Source organism: Postia placenta (assembly GCF_002117355.1).
Source record: "Postia placenta MAD-698-R-SB12 unplaced genomic scaffold POSPLAscaffold_1, whole genome shotgun sequence".
NCBI classification, from domain to species: Eukaryota; Fungi; Basidiomycota; class Agaricomycetes; order Polyporales; family Adustoporiaceae; genus Rhodonia; species Rhodonia placenta.
In genome coordinates, this window is record NW_020169832.1 from 1,409,488 (window position 1) to 1,424,594 (window position 15,107).

General features: G+C 53.2%; 6 protein-coding genes across 6 annotated transcripts; 2 read left to right on the forward strand and 4 right to left on the reverse strand.

Moving 5' to 3' along the window:
• Positions 1–279: 279 nt before the first annotated feature.
• POSPLADRAFT_1042503 (hypothetical protein) lies at positions 280–1,838 on the forward strand (the record flags this gene model as incomplete). Its single annotated transcript, XM_024478120.1, has 13 exons — positions 280–289; positions 346–514; positions 573–659; positions 716–749; positions 797–871; positions 929–982; positions 1,033–1,103; positions 1,168–1,229; positions 1,288–1,385; positions 1,444–1,481; positions 1,538–1,605; positions 1,657–1,694; positions 1,746–1,838. The coding sequence occupies 13 exons, from the start codon at positions 280–282 to the stop codon at positions 1,836–1,838; spliced, it is 897 nt and encodes a 298-aa protein (XP_024344046.1).
• Positions 1,839–2,079: 241 nt separating this feature from the next.
• POSPLADRAFT_1051404 (hypothetical protein) lies at positions 2,080–2,503 on the reverse strand (the record flags this gene model as incomplete). Its single annotated transcript, XM_024480161.1, has 5 exons — positions 2,080–2,092; positions 2,143–2,157; positions 2,209–2,296; positions 2,351–2,384; positions 2,441–2,503. 5 exons carry the CDS (start codon positions 2,501–2,503, stop codon positions 2,080–2,082), a joined length of 213 nt encoding a protein of 70 aa, XP_024344047.1.
• A 1,341-nt stretch (positions 2,504–3,844) lies between these two features.
• On the forward strand, positions 3,845–5,239 carry POSPLADRAFT_1128921 (hypothetical protein; the record flags this gene model as incomplete). The annotated part of the gene is made up of 1 exon (XM_024483794.1): positions 3,845–5,239. One exon carries the CDS (start codon positions 3,845–3,847, stop codon positions 5,237–5,239), a length of 1,395 nt encoding a protein of 464 aa, XP_024344048.1.
• Positions 5,240–5,502: 263 nt separating this feature from the next.
• On the reverse strand, positions 5,503–9,351 carry POSPLADRAFT_1128698 (hypothetical protein; the record flags this gene model as incomplete). Its single annotated transcript, XM_024483762.1, has 15 exons — positions 5,503–5,647; positions 5,700–5,837; positions 5,887–5,981; positions 6,035–6,380; positions 6,434–6,463; positions 6,517–6,607; positions 6,656–6,701; positions 6,755–6,802; positions 6,853–6,972; positions 7,030–7,209; positions 7,270–7,970; positions 8,024–8,626; positions 8,681–8,741; positions 8,801–9,111; positions 9,246–9,351. 15 exons carry the CDS (start codon positions 9,349–9,351, stop codon positions 5,503–5,505), a joined length of 3,021 nt encoding a protein of 1,006 aa, XP_024344049.1.
• A 634-nt stretch (positions 9,352–9,985) lies between these two features.
• Positions 9,986–12,617, reverse strand: POSPLADRAFT_1051407 (hypothetical protein; the record flags this gene model as incomplete). The annotated part of the gene is made up of 14 exons (XM_024480162.1): positions 9,986–10,055; positions 10,120–10,382; positions 10,438–10,515; positions 10,568–10,677; positions 10,728–10,789; positions 10,848–10,963; positions 11,015–11,321; positions 11,374–11,508; positions 11,564–11,754; positions 11,817–11,929; positions 11,992–12,040; positions 12,090–12,281; positions 12,343–12,483; positions 12,546–12,617. 14 exons carry the CDS (start codon positions 12,615–12,617, stop codon positions 9,986–9,988), a joined length of 1,899 nt encoding a protein of 632 aa, XP_024344050.1.
• A 96-nt stretch (positions 12,618–12,713) lies between these two features.
• Positions 12,714–15,023, reverse strand: POSPLADRAFT_1176019 (hypothetical protein; the record flags this gene model as incomplete). The annotated part of the gene is made up of 3 exons (XM_024488389.1): positions 12,714–13,861; positions 13,915–14,845; positions 14,903–15,023. 3 exons carry the CDS (start codon positions 15,021–15,023, stop codon positions 12,967–12,969), a joined length of 1,947 nt encoding a protein of 648 aa, XP_024344051.1. The 3' UTR covers positions 12,714–12,966.
• Positions 15,024–15,107: the final 84 nt, after the last annotated feature.

Here is a 15,107-nt window from a genome sequence, read left to right on the forward strand (position 1 = left end):
GGACATACTGTTGGTAGACATTTCCTTTCGTTCGCGCCTTAGTTCCTCGGCCGTTCTTATTTCAGACCGAGCTTCTCGAGATCCGTAGTGCCACAGTAGTATATGTAGTTGTCGTGCAACATCAGAGGCCTCTGCCACACAACAGATACCCCTTCAAACTCGGGACGCACCGTGGCGCTCTGACAGGACGCTCTCCTTCTCGCCCTATCCTCTTTGTCTTTATTGCGGCTCGGGCAGCTCGCGGATGCAATTTTGTAACCGGCACTGGTCTGCTGGACAATGACAGCAGGCACGTATTCTCGCGGCGTATGTTCGAGGCTGGAGATGACTTATACCACTTATCAGGTCTGGAATCGCTCACTCCCGTCTACTTCGGGCTTCACATCGTTGGAGGACATGTCGGCTTGCCTATATTGGTCTTCACTTTTCTTTTATCGAAGAAGGTGTCGCGGCATCCTACAATCGTGAATTTCTGTGTGACATGGATTCTGTATTCTGTCTCTTTCTGTCTCCTGTAAGCGTTCATGCCATATAGAAAATGCTTCAGGAATGCCTCTGACGACAATGGCCAGGATATACGGGGGATATAACAAGGAGGTTCATCCACCGCAGACCTTGTGTATCATTCAGTCTGCCCTTCTCTACGGAACACCGACAATGTTCACAGCTCTCGTTTTTGTTCGCAATTTACCCATACTGACCCTCTGACGAACAGGGCTGTCGTAGCTATGCTTGTGCTGGTTATAGAGGTACACTGCTCCCATCTCGCATGTGCGTCGCTGACCGCCTCATCTAGATTTGGAGCGCGTTCTACCCTACCTGCGAGCCGGCTTTCTTTGCTAGTCTACCGCACGGGATGAGATTGTTCATCGTACGTGTCGTCATGCTCTTAATAGTAGATTCTGTAGCTAAGGGTTCTGTCTGTAAGATCCTGTCACCCCCATATCTGGTTCTATTGATTTTTACCTTGGCCGCTGCTTATGTCAGTAGGCCCATTGCATTTCACACACCAGCGGCTGACTTCGCATCCAGGTAGCGGCAAGTAATCCAGAAATGGTCGACGCCGCCAACGGCTTGTACTGCGCCATTCACGTCAAACATTTGTAGGTCTTCTAAATGAACTTGTTGACGGTCGTACTGATGGATCATATGGTTTCGATCTGGCAGCGAGCGGTTTACTACGTCCGTCTTCTGCATAGTGGTGCTGTTGACGGTAACAGCGTTCGAGGGTACTTCATGGCCTTGCAACCATCGCAGACGCTGTGTATGGCTGATATCTTTGTGCAGTGGCGATTGCAGTCAAATCTTATCGCGGATGGCGGGACATTAGAGATGTCTGTCCTGATGCCGACGTGAGGAAACCATCTCTCTCGCCTTGTTTCAGAGTAAGTCTATACCTGATATATTGATAGCCTCAAGGTCTGATATTTCGTCCGTTATAAGGCCACTGTTTTTCTCGTATATTCGTGGATTACTTTCGGGTTGGCAACATTTCTAAGTGTAGGATTTGATGGATATAGCTGACCGGTATTGACAGGGCATGTGTTATCGTCATGGCTTCACCTGAAAACCTCGATCGATTCTCTTTCATGGCGCAGGCTGCCCGTACGTGTCTACACCTCCTTCTACTCAGTACTATCTGATTGGCGCGAGTAGTACCCCTCACCGCGTTTATAGTGTTCAGTACGCAAACAGTGAGTGCACTTCCTATGCCACCTTGATCATTGTGACCGACGTGATTACAGGATGTGGCAGGAGTATGGACATCGCCAATTTCAACGCGAGTTGAAAGGTTCAGTTGCTCAAGGAGAGGTCGATGCGGTCATTCACTCGATTAAAATGTGGTTCACATGCGACACCGCGCAACTCGTCGACAGCTGTTCCTGAAGTTGACCACACAAGCAAGATTGCCACTCTTGCGTGACGGTACGCCTCGAGATGAAACATGCCGGGCTATCATCTCGCGAGCGTTCCAGGACTCTGTGCAACGTGACCCATACTACCTCCTGGAGGGGTAAAGACAGTAGCAGAAGCGATGGTATCATGTGTAGAAGTATACAAAAGACGCTATGTAAAATATCATGCACCGCCCCTGTACGTTCTATTAGGTTCAATTCCAACCGTGGATTGTAAAACACGTACACAAGGATATTGTTACTGAAGATCTAGTCAGTATCCAAATGCGCTTAATGATGCAAGTCCACGTACATCGGTATGTGAATCAGTTTGACGAAGTACCCAATGAATCCCATGACCGCGAAGCCGATCGCAACCGCCTTGCAGATTTGGGCAAATTCTACCACCGTTGCTTTGGCGCAGGCACTACACACATAAGACTGTCATGACTCACCCTTTTGTGATGGCTTTGTGCAGCGGACCAAGAACTGAAGACGGGGTGCTCTGTTAGTTTAAGGACTCGGTCTAAAGACAGCATACGTACTTGCTTGCCATCCTTCACGAACTCTTGGGGAACCTCAACGAGTTCTTTAAACTTTTCAGACATGATGTAGTGTAGACAGCGAGGATGAAGACGAGTAAGAGAAAAGCAACAGTAAGGTAGCGACGTGTTCAGTGTGAGCATGCACCGTGTCCTCTGATCGCCTTCCCCACGTGCTCGTTACCGGCGCCTTGGGACGCTGCCTCGGGGCGCGCCGCCAAATTCGAGCAAGTTTCAAGCTCTTCATCCGGGTTGCGGAGGAATACTTGCTTCCACTCCTTCGGTGATACCCTGTCATAGTCTGGCGTTATCTTGCCTGGGATCGACCGTTTATTAACCATTTCGCGAGGTCGAGGTGAGATCGTGCAGAATTCGAAAGCGTTGTTCTTATATACATTCACAGCGCACGTATGAATGTTCCTCAGGGTTTGCGCTAGATCATGTCAAATTCCAGGGTCATATACTAGGCGTATTATTTGCCTAGGTGGCCGACCGCTTCCGCCGGACCCGTATGTCAGGTCTACCAGATTGTTTTCAGCGACCGTCTCTCCGGGGGACTACGACCATGGGTCAGCGGTCGCTCAGGATGTACGCGAGAACCTCGATAGGTTCAATGATTTTGTGGCTCGCGGAGATGCCCTGGGCGTCCGCGGGATGTACGTTGCTCTAGCGAATGCTACCCCCACGGTTAACCTCAACCATCTGATGGAGAAGGATACATTGGTCGCGGCCATTGACGTGCTTTCAAGAAGTCAAGGTCAACGCGAAATCAACATCCTAAAGTCCATGTTCGCCGCCGTTCAATTTCATCTGGACGCCGACGGAAGCCTTCAACTTCATCATCACATCCTCAATACCCTCCTCGGGCTCGGTGCTGTTAACGCAGCTTTCCGGTGGCTTACGGTCGAGCCTGTGTATGCTATTCCGACCCGCGACCAATGGCACGCCTTAGTAGCCACTTGTGGTGAGCGCAGGAACACCCCACTCGTCTTCTCTGTCCTACAGACGATGAGACAGATGTATTGTCCTCCTCAACCGACCACCTTCGAATTATTCTTCCGGGCCTACTTCAAGAATGCTTGCATCACTCGACCCCGCGCCCTTCGAAAGTGCCTCTTGAATATGGCTCAGGAAGGGTTCGCTCACGACCCCGTTGTCCTTGACATTCTGCGAGACGGCTATAAGCGGCATGGGTTCCCGCTCCTGATCAAGCAAGCAGAAGCAATGTACTGGGAGGTCTTAAACCCGCGTTCGCATTCGCGTGCCGAGACGAAGGACGCACCCTCGACCAGCGAGGCCGACTCGGAACAGCAGCCTCACGACGCGCGTCTTCTACCGCTTGATCCGGAGAAGACTCGACGGATGTGCGTCATCAGTGAGGAGAGAGGAAAGCGCGCTGCGCTACAGATGTATGGCGGGTTCCGGAAGCTCGGGTTTTGCGCGACCACGGACACCCTCGTAGCGGTTATGGGCGAGTCATTTGACACGGATCTCCTCAAGTTCTGGGAAGATTCTCTCGCTGTCCAGGCCGACGCGAAAGTATGGGCGGTGTTAATCCGTAACGCTGCCGACAAAAGCAACGCTGGGACCGCCTTGTCGGTGTATCAGGCTGCGCTGTCGAGAGGCCTTCGTCCCGACAATGCGATGTTCCATCCCGTGATTCGCGCTGTCTGTGCAAATGGTCTGAGAGCGCCTGACGACTATAGCATAGATCAAGCACTCGAGTTACTCGAGGCATTCGTCAAGCTGCATACATCTGATGGCGATGAACATGATCAACTCGACGAGTCATCAGAAGGTCACTCAACACCTGACGCCCCCATCTATAACACAGTCCTGCGCGCGATGGCCTTCTCTCCGAACGTCATCGAGAAGTACGTCCCTCGAATACTCGGCATGTTGGAAGACATGCGCTCCCGCAACGTTTCCATGGACAGCACGACCTCTGCGTCTCTCATTGTGGTTCTGGTTCGCTCTGCGTCAAACCACGAGGAGGCGATCCGCATCTACGAGTTCTTCAGGAGCACTAAAGATGGACAGTCGATTCTCAACGAACAGGGCTATATCAGTGCCCTGCACGCGTTTTGCGCCAGCTCGAAAGGCAAGAATGCGGTCCCCCCTCCACGGTTTTACTTCCGTATTGTCAGCGATATGCGCACCGCAGGCTACGAGATCACGCCTCCGGTCTACACCATCATCCTCCGGCACCTTGCCGATCTAGCCGGCAAAATCTGCTCTATTGGGGACGAAGATGAGTTGCAGGCACAGTTGCTCCCCGTTGTCAACGCTATCAGAAAGACACATCAGCTACTCGTTGTCGACTCTTCTCTCAACCCAGACACTCCGCTCTGGAATCAGCTCATGGATGCCTATCAGCGTTCGGGTTGCTTTGCTGAGGCGTTGCAGATCTACGAGATGCTCTCCCGTTCCAGCCAGTACAACGACGCTAGTCTTAGCATCATTCTCGATGCTTGCGGCTTCGCCGATGCATACCCAACAGCTCTGCGTATCTGGAACAACGCTGTTGCCGGTGGCGTGAAGCCCAACCAAAAGAACTGGAAAACTTGGCTCGAGTGCCTATGTCGACTAGGCCACATCAGCGATGCAGTCAAGGCGATGTGCTTGGAAATGTCCCAGGCGGAACCTTCCGTCAAGCCGGACGTCGAATGCGCACAGATTGTCTTGTCCTTTGCCTCTGCAACGAACCAGGAGTACGAAGTACGCGACCGCATCAAGCGTAATCTCCCATCACTATGGAAAGCATTGTCATCGAATTTGCGACTGGAACTACATGACCCCTAAAGAGAACAATCTACTGCTACTATTACTACGGTATGCAAAGCTAATAAATAAACTGTTGACGCGTGCGGTTGAACATCACGCGTGCAGCGCAATCTAGGACTATCTATGCAATGAATCCTCCACCCAGCCTTCCAGACTGGTTATACGTTCGATGAAGCTGATTCCTCGACAGACGGACAGTCGCACTATGCCAGCGCATTTCAGCACAAGCCAGAAGCGGCATAGAGTAGCACTTACGATGAGGTTCAGGTCGCCGTAGGCTATCACAACACAAGCAAGTGAGTTGCAGCACGGCATTCATATGTGAGGACAAAGTACTCACCATCATCGACTCGGGACACAGTAGGCCAGAACTTCCTCTCTAGGAGCCAAGGTACCGGGAATGCAGCCGTTTGACGGGAATACGGGCTGCGGGCAGTCAGTGAATGTATCTGGACACAAGGCGGAGGCGGTGACGTACCGGTTCCATTGGTCTTCTGGCAGTACAATCACAGAGATGGGATGGGGTGCGTTCTTCAGGACATTGTTATCCTTCGGCTGCTTGCCGGTGATAACGTCCTCTGCCTCTCGACGAATTTGGATCATTGCATCGCAGAATCTGAATAGACAAGTGAGCAGGAGCTCACCAAGAGAAAGGGTATCCGTACCTGTCAATTTCTTCCAGCGATTCTGACTCGGTGGGCTCGATAAGCATACATGTCGAAATGGGCCAAGAACAGGTAGGTGGGTGGAAACCGTAGTCCTTCGACGGAGTCAGTTCATGTTGCCTACGTCATGAAAATGCGAAGGACACACCTGCAGTCGCTTCGCGAAGTCTGTCACCTTCAAACCCGCGGCCTTGTCAAACTCGGCGAGGTCAATGAGCAGCTCGTGCGCGACACGACCGTTGCCGTTCTTGTAACGCAAGGTGTAATGCTCGGACAGACGGTGTGCCATGTAGTTCGCATTCAGGAGTGCCACCTTCGACGCGGTAGACAGACCGTCACCGCCGAGCATCTTGATGTATGCCCAGGAGATGAGAAGGATGGATGCACTGCCGTAAGGTGCAGCAGCCACCGCATCGATGGCCTGGGAACCGCCCGTCGGGACGACGGGATGACCGGGGAGGAAGGGTGCTAGATGCTCTGCAACACAAATAGGGCTGTACACCGGCAAAGTCAGCTACTGTTGAAGGCATTCAACGCTGCCACTGACCCAACACCGGGACCACCCCCTCCATGCGGACTGTAGAACGGGGTGTCAGTCATGATTCAAGTTTCTTCTCACGGTGCACGTACATGGCGAAAGTCTTGTGCAAGTTCATATGGCAAACATCGCCGCCGCAAGTAGCAGGGTTAGTCACACCAATCTGGGCATTCAGATTCGCACCTATAGACATGTTAGCGCAGCACAACACTCTAATGGCATGCTACATACCATCGAGGTAAACCTGACCCCCATTGTCGTGGATGATCTTGCAAGCCTAGATACAGCAGCGTGAGTCCGGGGACCATGTCCGGAGTGGGCATGACATACGTCCGCAACACCGTCCTCGAAGACACCGAATGTAGAAGGGTACGTGATCTGGGCTAGGCTTTAGCATAGTCTCTTGCCTCAGGGGCAACGCTACTAACCATGAATGCTGCAAGCTTGTCCTTGTGCTTCTCCGCCTTCGCCTTGAGATCATCCAGGTCCAAGTTGCCGTCCGCGTGAGTCTTGATAGGGACGACTTTGAGACCAGCCATGACCGCGGACTGTCATGAATGGTTAGACAGTCAAATATCGGTCTCCGAAATGAGCTATTTACTCACAGCAGGGTTTGTTCCGTGTGCGCTGACGGGAATGAGACAGATGTCACGATGCCCCTCTCCACGCGACTCGTGGTAAGCCCTAATGACCGAAAGACCTGCGTACTCTCCAGCAGCACCGGAGTTGGGCTGCACGGAGCACGCATGGAAACCAGTGATCTTGCACAGGTCCTCTTCAAGCTCCTATACAAGCCGTCAGCGCACCGCTCAAGCTGCCGTGTCCGTGTCCCCGACGCAACCCACCTTGATCACCTGCGCATAGCCCTTCACCTGGTCCGTCGGCGCGAACGGGTGCACGCCGCCAAACTCGGGCCACGTGAGCGGGATCATGCTGCTCGTGCTGTTCAGCTTCATCGTGCAGCTCCCGAGCGGGATCATCGCGTGGACGAGGCCCAGGTCCTTGCCCTGCAGGTGGTAAATGTAGCGCAGCATCTCCGTCTCCGAGTGGTGCGCGTTGAAGACCGGGTGCGGGAGGTAGCCCGACGTGCGCTGCAGGGCGGCGGGCAGCGCGAGCGAGGCCGGGAGCGCGAGGTCAGATGCGGACACGGGAGACCCGGAGGCGGCGGACGCGAAGACGTTGGCAAGCGACACGACATCCTCGGCAGAGACGCTCTCGTCAAGGGTCACGCCAACGTGCTTCTCGTCCACTTTGCGAAGGTTGATTCCGGAGGCCAGGGCGGACGCGTGCACAGCGTCCGCGTCCTTGACGGCACCAGTGACATCGAACGTGAGGGTGTCGAAGAAGTTCGCGTTGGTAGCCTTGTAACCGTGTTTCTCGACCAGTGACTTCAGGATCTGGGTCAGTGCGCTGACCTTCTCCGCGATGCGCTTGAGACCGACGGGGCCGTGGTAGACAGCATACATAGCAGCCATGTTGGCGAGGAGCGCCTGACTGGTGCAGATGTTGCTAGTTGCCTTTTCACGCCGGATGTGTTGTTCCCGAGCTGAGATGTCTATGTGAGTTCAACTGTGCAACTTCCGCAAGAATCTAACCCACTTTGTAGTGCCAATCTGTATGCCGGATTGCCCTGAGCATCCTTGCTACGACCAATGAGCCTTCCAGGCATCTTCCGCTTCAGTTTGTCCGTGCATGCGAAGAATGCGCCGTGCGGACCACCATAGCCAGCGGGCACTCCAAACCGAGCAGAGTTACCGAGAGCGATGTCCGCACCCCACTCGCCGGGTGGTTTGAGCATAGTAAGAGCCAGGAGGTCGCTCGCGCAAACCAAGAGCGCGCCGGCACCGTGCACCGTGTCCGCAATACTGCCAAAGTCCTTGATATCACCATTGACATCTGGGTACTGCACGAGCACACCACAGAGGTCCGACGAGATTGCCTCGTCCTTGAGGGCTGAGAAAACATCCCCTATGACAAGATGGATACCAAAGCCCTTTGCGCGGGTCCGAAGGACGGCTAGGGTCTGCGGTGAGACACCCGAATCGACTAGGAAGGTGCGCTTCTTCTGATTTGCCGCTATGAATGCCATGACCATACCCTCCGCGGCTGCGGTTGCTTCATCGAGGAGGGACGCATTCGCTATGTCCATGGCCGTAAGAGACATAATCATCGTCTGATAGTTGACCAGTGACTCCAGGCGACCTGTTAGTTATGAGATGAGAATTTGCTCCACAGGCGGTCCTATAGGCTATTTACCTTGGGCAATCTCAGGCTGGTAAGGAGTATATGGAGTGTACCAAGCCGGGCTTTCCATGATCTAGGGGAACACATCTCTGTTCACATGTGTCCATCAAGCACGAACATTTGCCCACATACGTTTCGTAGAATGACAGGAGGTACCACAGCGTTGTGGTATCCCATACCGATGTAGCTCTTGACGGGCGTGTTCAACTTCCCGAGCTCGCGTGCCCGACGGTGCAGTTCGGACTCGCTGAGAGAAGGAATGGACTCATTGCTCACTGCAGCCGACGCAACCCTGATTTTCGAGGGCACCGTCGCCGCGACGAACGCGTCCATGGACTCGTATCCCAACTGCGAGAGCATATGCGAGACCTCACGCTCGTCAGGACCAACATGTCTGTCAGTGAACGTGTCCAGCGGAGACAACAGCGACGACGGAGAGTGCGCTGTCGCGAGACACCGGCGTGTGAGGTCCCATGTAAGACCAGCCCGCGTCAATGAGCCTAACGTCGGGCGAGGGCGCGAAAGACGTGCAGCATAGCGAAGGACCGCCATAGGGAGCAAGGAGGTTCCTCCTTACCTGCCGAGAGGAGGCGAGAGAGGAGGTTGAGGGGACCGCGGTCCCATGAGTGGGAAGATATGAAAAATCGTGTATTCACCGAGCCATTCACCGAGTAACGGGACATGGCGCAGGCTTATCGACGCCGTCACAGACGATGGCCAGACATCCTCCCGCCCTTATAAGCGCTTCATCAAACGGCCCCGTTTCCCGAGTCGCCTCTCTCCACCCCGGCCACCCCACCGCACCCATGCTTGTTTTCGGTCCACAACTCAACTGCTAGGCTTCCTGAGACATTCTCACACCATGAAGCTCGCAACACCAGCTGCTGATGCACGCTAATCCAGCGATCTGCGAATATCAGTCGCTACGTAAAGCGAACGGACGCGGCTATAGCGGAGGAAGACCAGCGCTTGATGTGAAAAACATTTTTCACCTTCATTTGACTCGGTTCCGTCGCCTCTCCGAGGGCCAGAGCCCGCCTCCATCCAAATATGGAACATCCACAGCCATATATATTCACTCGCTGAATGACGCGCCACCAACCTATTGATGACATTCCTGAAGGTCCAACGACCAAGGCATCTTACATTGCGTAAATTTCATCTCAACTTTCTCGCTGTAGAATACACTAAATTCTGCATAGATAGATCATGATAGATATTTCCCCCGACACTGCAAATCCAACGAGATTCTACCGAGTGTGCGAGCAGAACGATGATGTGGGATAGCAACATGACTGTTCATCCCACAATCCTTTCCTATGGCATAAGGGACATGCCATCCATGTAAGCATACCGAATAAACGCGATGACGTCGTCCGCTTGTTTCCTACGAACATGCAAGGTTGGTATCAGGTCTTACAATCAATAATGTCATGCACGAAGATACTCACGGCGGCTTCTCGATATGCAAGTCTTTTCCGTAATTGAGGCCGTCATGCTCAACCTCTTTTGAGAGGACACGGAGGGCGCGACTTGCAGTCGTGGCCCCCGCATTTCTGATCTTGACCTCGTAATGGATCGTCACTACGTGAATATTTGCCAGAGCATCTGTTGCAGTATTCTCCCCCTCCCGGAAAGCAGACTTGGGCAAGGCCAACTTCTCCAGCAGTACTTGTTGCTTTTGGAAGACAGCCGCAGAGCGTACTACTTCATACTGTAGCGTGTTCAGCCCCGAATGACGTGAAGGAGATAGAAATGGCGTGACATACAATCAGCTCATGTATAGCCTGCGCACTAGGCAAAATTGCCGATGAATGACATAAAGCTAGGTCGAGTACAAGGACTGTCTGGAGAACAGTAAGAACGACTAAGACAAGATTCCCGAGAAGAACCCCTCACCTCCTGGATGAGTTGCTCGATGCCGCCTGTCGTAATGAGAACGTCCACTTTATTGGCCAGGAAATCAAGCAAGCCAATCAACGCCTTCCACAGCTCTTGCCAATGGTACTCTGATTCAAAATGAGCATATTCTGACCCATTCCCCGAACGGCACACGCACCCAGCCGAAGGCGCTCTCTTTGCAAATACCACAGCACTCGATAACAAATTCTGACGCATTTTCTGTCCGGACATATCAGTATCATCTGCAGCGACACCCCCGAGCCACCCCGTTACGCACATGTACGCATACACTTCGAGACGCTTGTGTAAGTTGTGTCGTAACCATAAGACGCTGCAGTCCAACAGCGCGCATATCGGCGCCCGCGGTGGGGATAGTGGCAGCAGCGGCAGTCTCTATAGCGTCTTCTAGATAAGATGGGAAGACAGTGGACGACTATCACGTACCTGACGGCATAGCCTGATGCTCGCATCTGTCGTGTGGCAGAAGGCGTCCATGATGATATCGCTCTCCACCATGACAAGCAATAGATTCAAAGCCAAATTGGCATATGCAATCGCCCGCGGGGCATGCGTAGATGATGCATGTGTCAGTAGATATGAGGACAGCGTTAACGATGTGTACGGCAAGGGTGCGAGCCGCGAGCTTTTGTCTGCTGCCGCGCCCATGGGCTCCACGAAAATGGTTTGGAACGTGGTATTGATGCTCAGAAACTCGAAGATGGGTAGTAAAATAACACAGGCTTCAATTGGTCTGGTCCCATGAGCCGACCAATGCAGTAAATGAATTAAGAAGCTTTACTCACTGGTTCTTGAACAGCTCTCGTGGAGGATCAACCGGGGTGGCTGCCAGAGCGCGGTCGGGTCTCAGAGAAAATAACAATGAGCCGAACGTGGTTCCAAGCGTCGGTGGAGAGTCGTCAAATATGCTCTGATACGATCTATAGAAAACGCATCAATCTCGTTACGATCTGTCAAACATACGTCATAATTTACTTAGCCACAGCGTCTGCAGCAAAGTTGGATGCCCAGCAGACTTTGTGCATTAACGCATCATCCTGCGTTTCCCGTATGCGGCGGAGGTATGGGTTCAATTTAGCCGCATCGGATTTATGAAAGTTGGCCAGCAAAGCCAGGAGCAGAGCCGCTTCGAATGTGAACTGTTCCGTCTCTAGAGACGTGATAATCTGCCATGCAAATTTTGAAATGAGCAACCGTACTTAGCGCGATCATGATATGGTGCGCATACAGTGACAATGCAGGGAAAGAGGTCGCGCCGTAGGAAGTAGGCCCCTGGACTAAGCTGGCTGATTCCCGCGACGAGAATGACTGCTAGCTGCAGCACTTGATGGCGTAGACTGGCTTGAGTAAATATTTTCCCGTCATGAGTTGCAGGCCGTGTCTACGAGATAGGAGAACCGTACCTGGAGCAGCAGCATCACTCAAGATGTCACTAATCATTGCTGTGAGGTCCTGAAGGACTTCAGACTGGCGATGAGGAGGCGTGCATTACCAGACATACATTGAACACTTTGTCGCTCTCGTGCACTCCTCCCGCGAAGATCTCCATGACCTCCCATCCCGTGAGGTTCTTCCGCAGGAGACAGCGGCTTGCGATCGAGAGCGTTTCCACGGCATGAGCCTTCTTCACGTCATCCATAGACGCCGTAGTTGCATAGTGCAAACATGCAAGTATAATACCATTCAAGATTGACTACTACGCAGGATGTCTTCGTTGAGTGGGAAGACTCGCCCGACGTCGGGATAGCGCGCACCTTGAGAGGTCCCAGGCATTCCTCCTTCTTGGTCTCGCTCAGACGAGCTGAAAGGAACTCTGATTCTACCTCGAGTTCAAGCAGAGTAGACCAGAACCTGGCTGCATCTTGGTTGGGCGCAATCTGCTCGGGCGCAAGGCCCTGGGAGGGTTCACATGAGATCGTACTCAGGGGCGTTGCTTCAGGTGGGACTGCCTGCTCACATGGAATAGCCTGTTGTATGTCGCCACGAACTTCGACGACAAAGAGTCTCGTCGCGAAGAGAGCAGCGACATCGAGCAGGTAGATCGGGCTCTCTTTCGGCTAACGATCGAGGTCGAAGGTAGAGACACGACTCAGTGATCGAGGTCGAGACGGACATACAATTTGATGCGCAGCATCGGACGTATCCCACCCGCGCGTTCAGATTACACGGGACATTGATCGCCCTCAATGACACATTGATGCACTATTCTGTTCTACATCCGCGAAAGAGAAAGTAGCAACAACACGAACCCACCGTGAGATTTGACGCCGCTGATTTTGATATGTAGACGCCTCCGTCCTCGATGGATAAATGTCTCCGGCGAGCATACGAGAGGTGATTCCAAGGACGTGCAACGTCGTCCAGAAACCTTGCGAGTGTCATGTCGTCCCAGTGATCCCCGCGTCCACCATCTCCGTGATCCATCCCATCAACGCTTCGTCCCGTAATCTCACGCCTTCCATGAGGTTCCTCACCGAAATGAAAGCCTTCCTCCCTCTCCGTTGGCCCTCCCGCTCTTGCTCATTTCCGGCACTTATTTGTTTCGCGCTTTCGGAATCCTCTGTCTCCTCCACGATACCCGGGAAGCCAAAGTGGTCTTCGTCTGCACGCGGTGCAGCGTCTGACGATGCAAAGGATGCACGGAAGAGCACACGGATGCAGAGGAGCGCCGTCAAAGCGGCTGAAGATGGATCGACGATTGGACGCTTGTAGGAGATCGTGGTAGAACGGGGAGGCGGAGGAGGACGCGTTGTTGGGTCGGTCATAGGGTATGGGTAGTTCGGGGAGGGTAAGGTGATCAATGTAGTTTGGTACATATCGCGGGGAGGGGGCTCAGCATTAGGCAGATGGGTGAGAACATGTCCGCGCATATGCGCTTTTTCAAGTGGAGGATGTGGACATGACGCCCATTGACATGGAACATGGGTGCCCTCGTACGGGTTGATGTGCTGAAATAAGACATGTTCGTAGAGCTCACTTGTTGTCCCGAACGGCCCAGCGTCACATGGTGATGTATCCCAGCGACATCTGAGTTGTTCGAAAGCTGATCGATCTTTCCGTCGATCGACACCACGCACAACGAATCGTTGTGGCGGACCTGGAAGGACCATTGCCTGCGCTTGAGGGAAAACGAGATTGACATTCTTGATGACATCCGACGCAACAAGCAGTTGATACCGATCTTGGTAGGGCGTGAAGGCGTCCTTGTACAAGTTCCAAAAATCAACTTGTGTCAATTCGCCCTCGGGCTTGGCCAGGAACATCGTTCTCATCCTGAACGGACTGCGTCAGACGTCTGGGGTCGATCATCAAAATATCATTTCTACCATTCATAGCACCGCTGAGGTTCTGATAAACCGACCAGTCTGTCCATCTCCTCATGCGTCAGCTCATGATCCTTAACGGCGACCGTCTGTGCAGGGACAGTCTGGACCGATCCGCTGATGTCCAAGGCCACAGTTTCCTCCACCTGTTCAGAGAGGAGCAACGATACTAAGACCCTGAGAGTACCTGGCATTCGTGGATGAAGGAGGAAGGCCTTGGTCATTGGCGGATGGGAAAGGTGCGCGTACAGATAATTCATAGAAGCCTCCACAAGGGCCTTGTCGGAAAACAAGGGGAGATATCTGACTGCTGCGTCCAGAGCAGGTGAGTCTTCTGTCAGGTGAACGACGTTGGCTGGATTTGACAAGAGTAGATTGAGTGTCGTCAAAGCGGCGACGATGAGAGAGCGATTTGTAGACTTCCCCGCGATGTCTCGCAACGGGGACATCGGGTTGGCAAGATTAGGTGCGTCGGGAGGCGGCAAAATTAGAGTGGGAGAGATGGCCTGCAGTATCTCGATGATATACATTATGAATTCTGAGTTCGCATCAGTGGTCGGTGGTATATAATGCAAAGCTAGCAAGATGAGAGGCCGAGTTCGTCGATGCTGTGAGAGCTCTTGCGCGTTCGGTTCGTTGATTGCAGCATTCCGCAGAATGAAGAGCGATTCCAGGGCGTGCCGCCGCTTTCTGTCCCATTCCGGGGGAAGAGAAAACAAGGTTGCTGGCGGTGTGAGTTGAGCCGAGCCTACCTCGACATACCAGACAGGCCATTCGAAAAGCGCGTCTGTCAGTCCCGGGATAGCACGCAGGAGAAACTGCTCGTTGTTGCATAGTCTGCATAGTCTATCAAGAGCCCAAGAGATCTCTGAGTCTATTTCTGATCGCAGCGACAGGAGCATGCGATTTGAAGGTGATGCTTCGGTATACCATCCTGGCGCGGGACATGACTGAGCTCGAGGGATTGGACTGGCGGAGTCGGTGTACTCACGTTCGTAATCGTCAGTGGTGTTTGGTCTCGGCTGAGACGCCTGCGGGGTGTATGCGGAGGATCTGTGTGGCGCGGTCGAACTTGCGCGGGGGATGGTCGCAGCAAATGCTGCCGTAGACATGGTCGCGCCGAAGAAGTCGCCACCTTGTTTGAGGGTGCCAGAAAGTTACTGTACGTCACGTTATACACGGGCTGTTACAAGTGT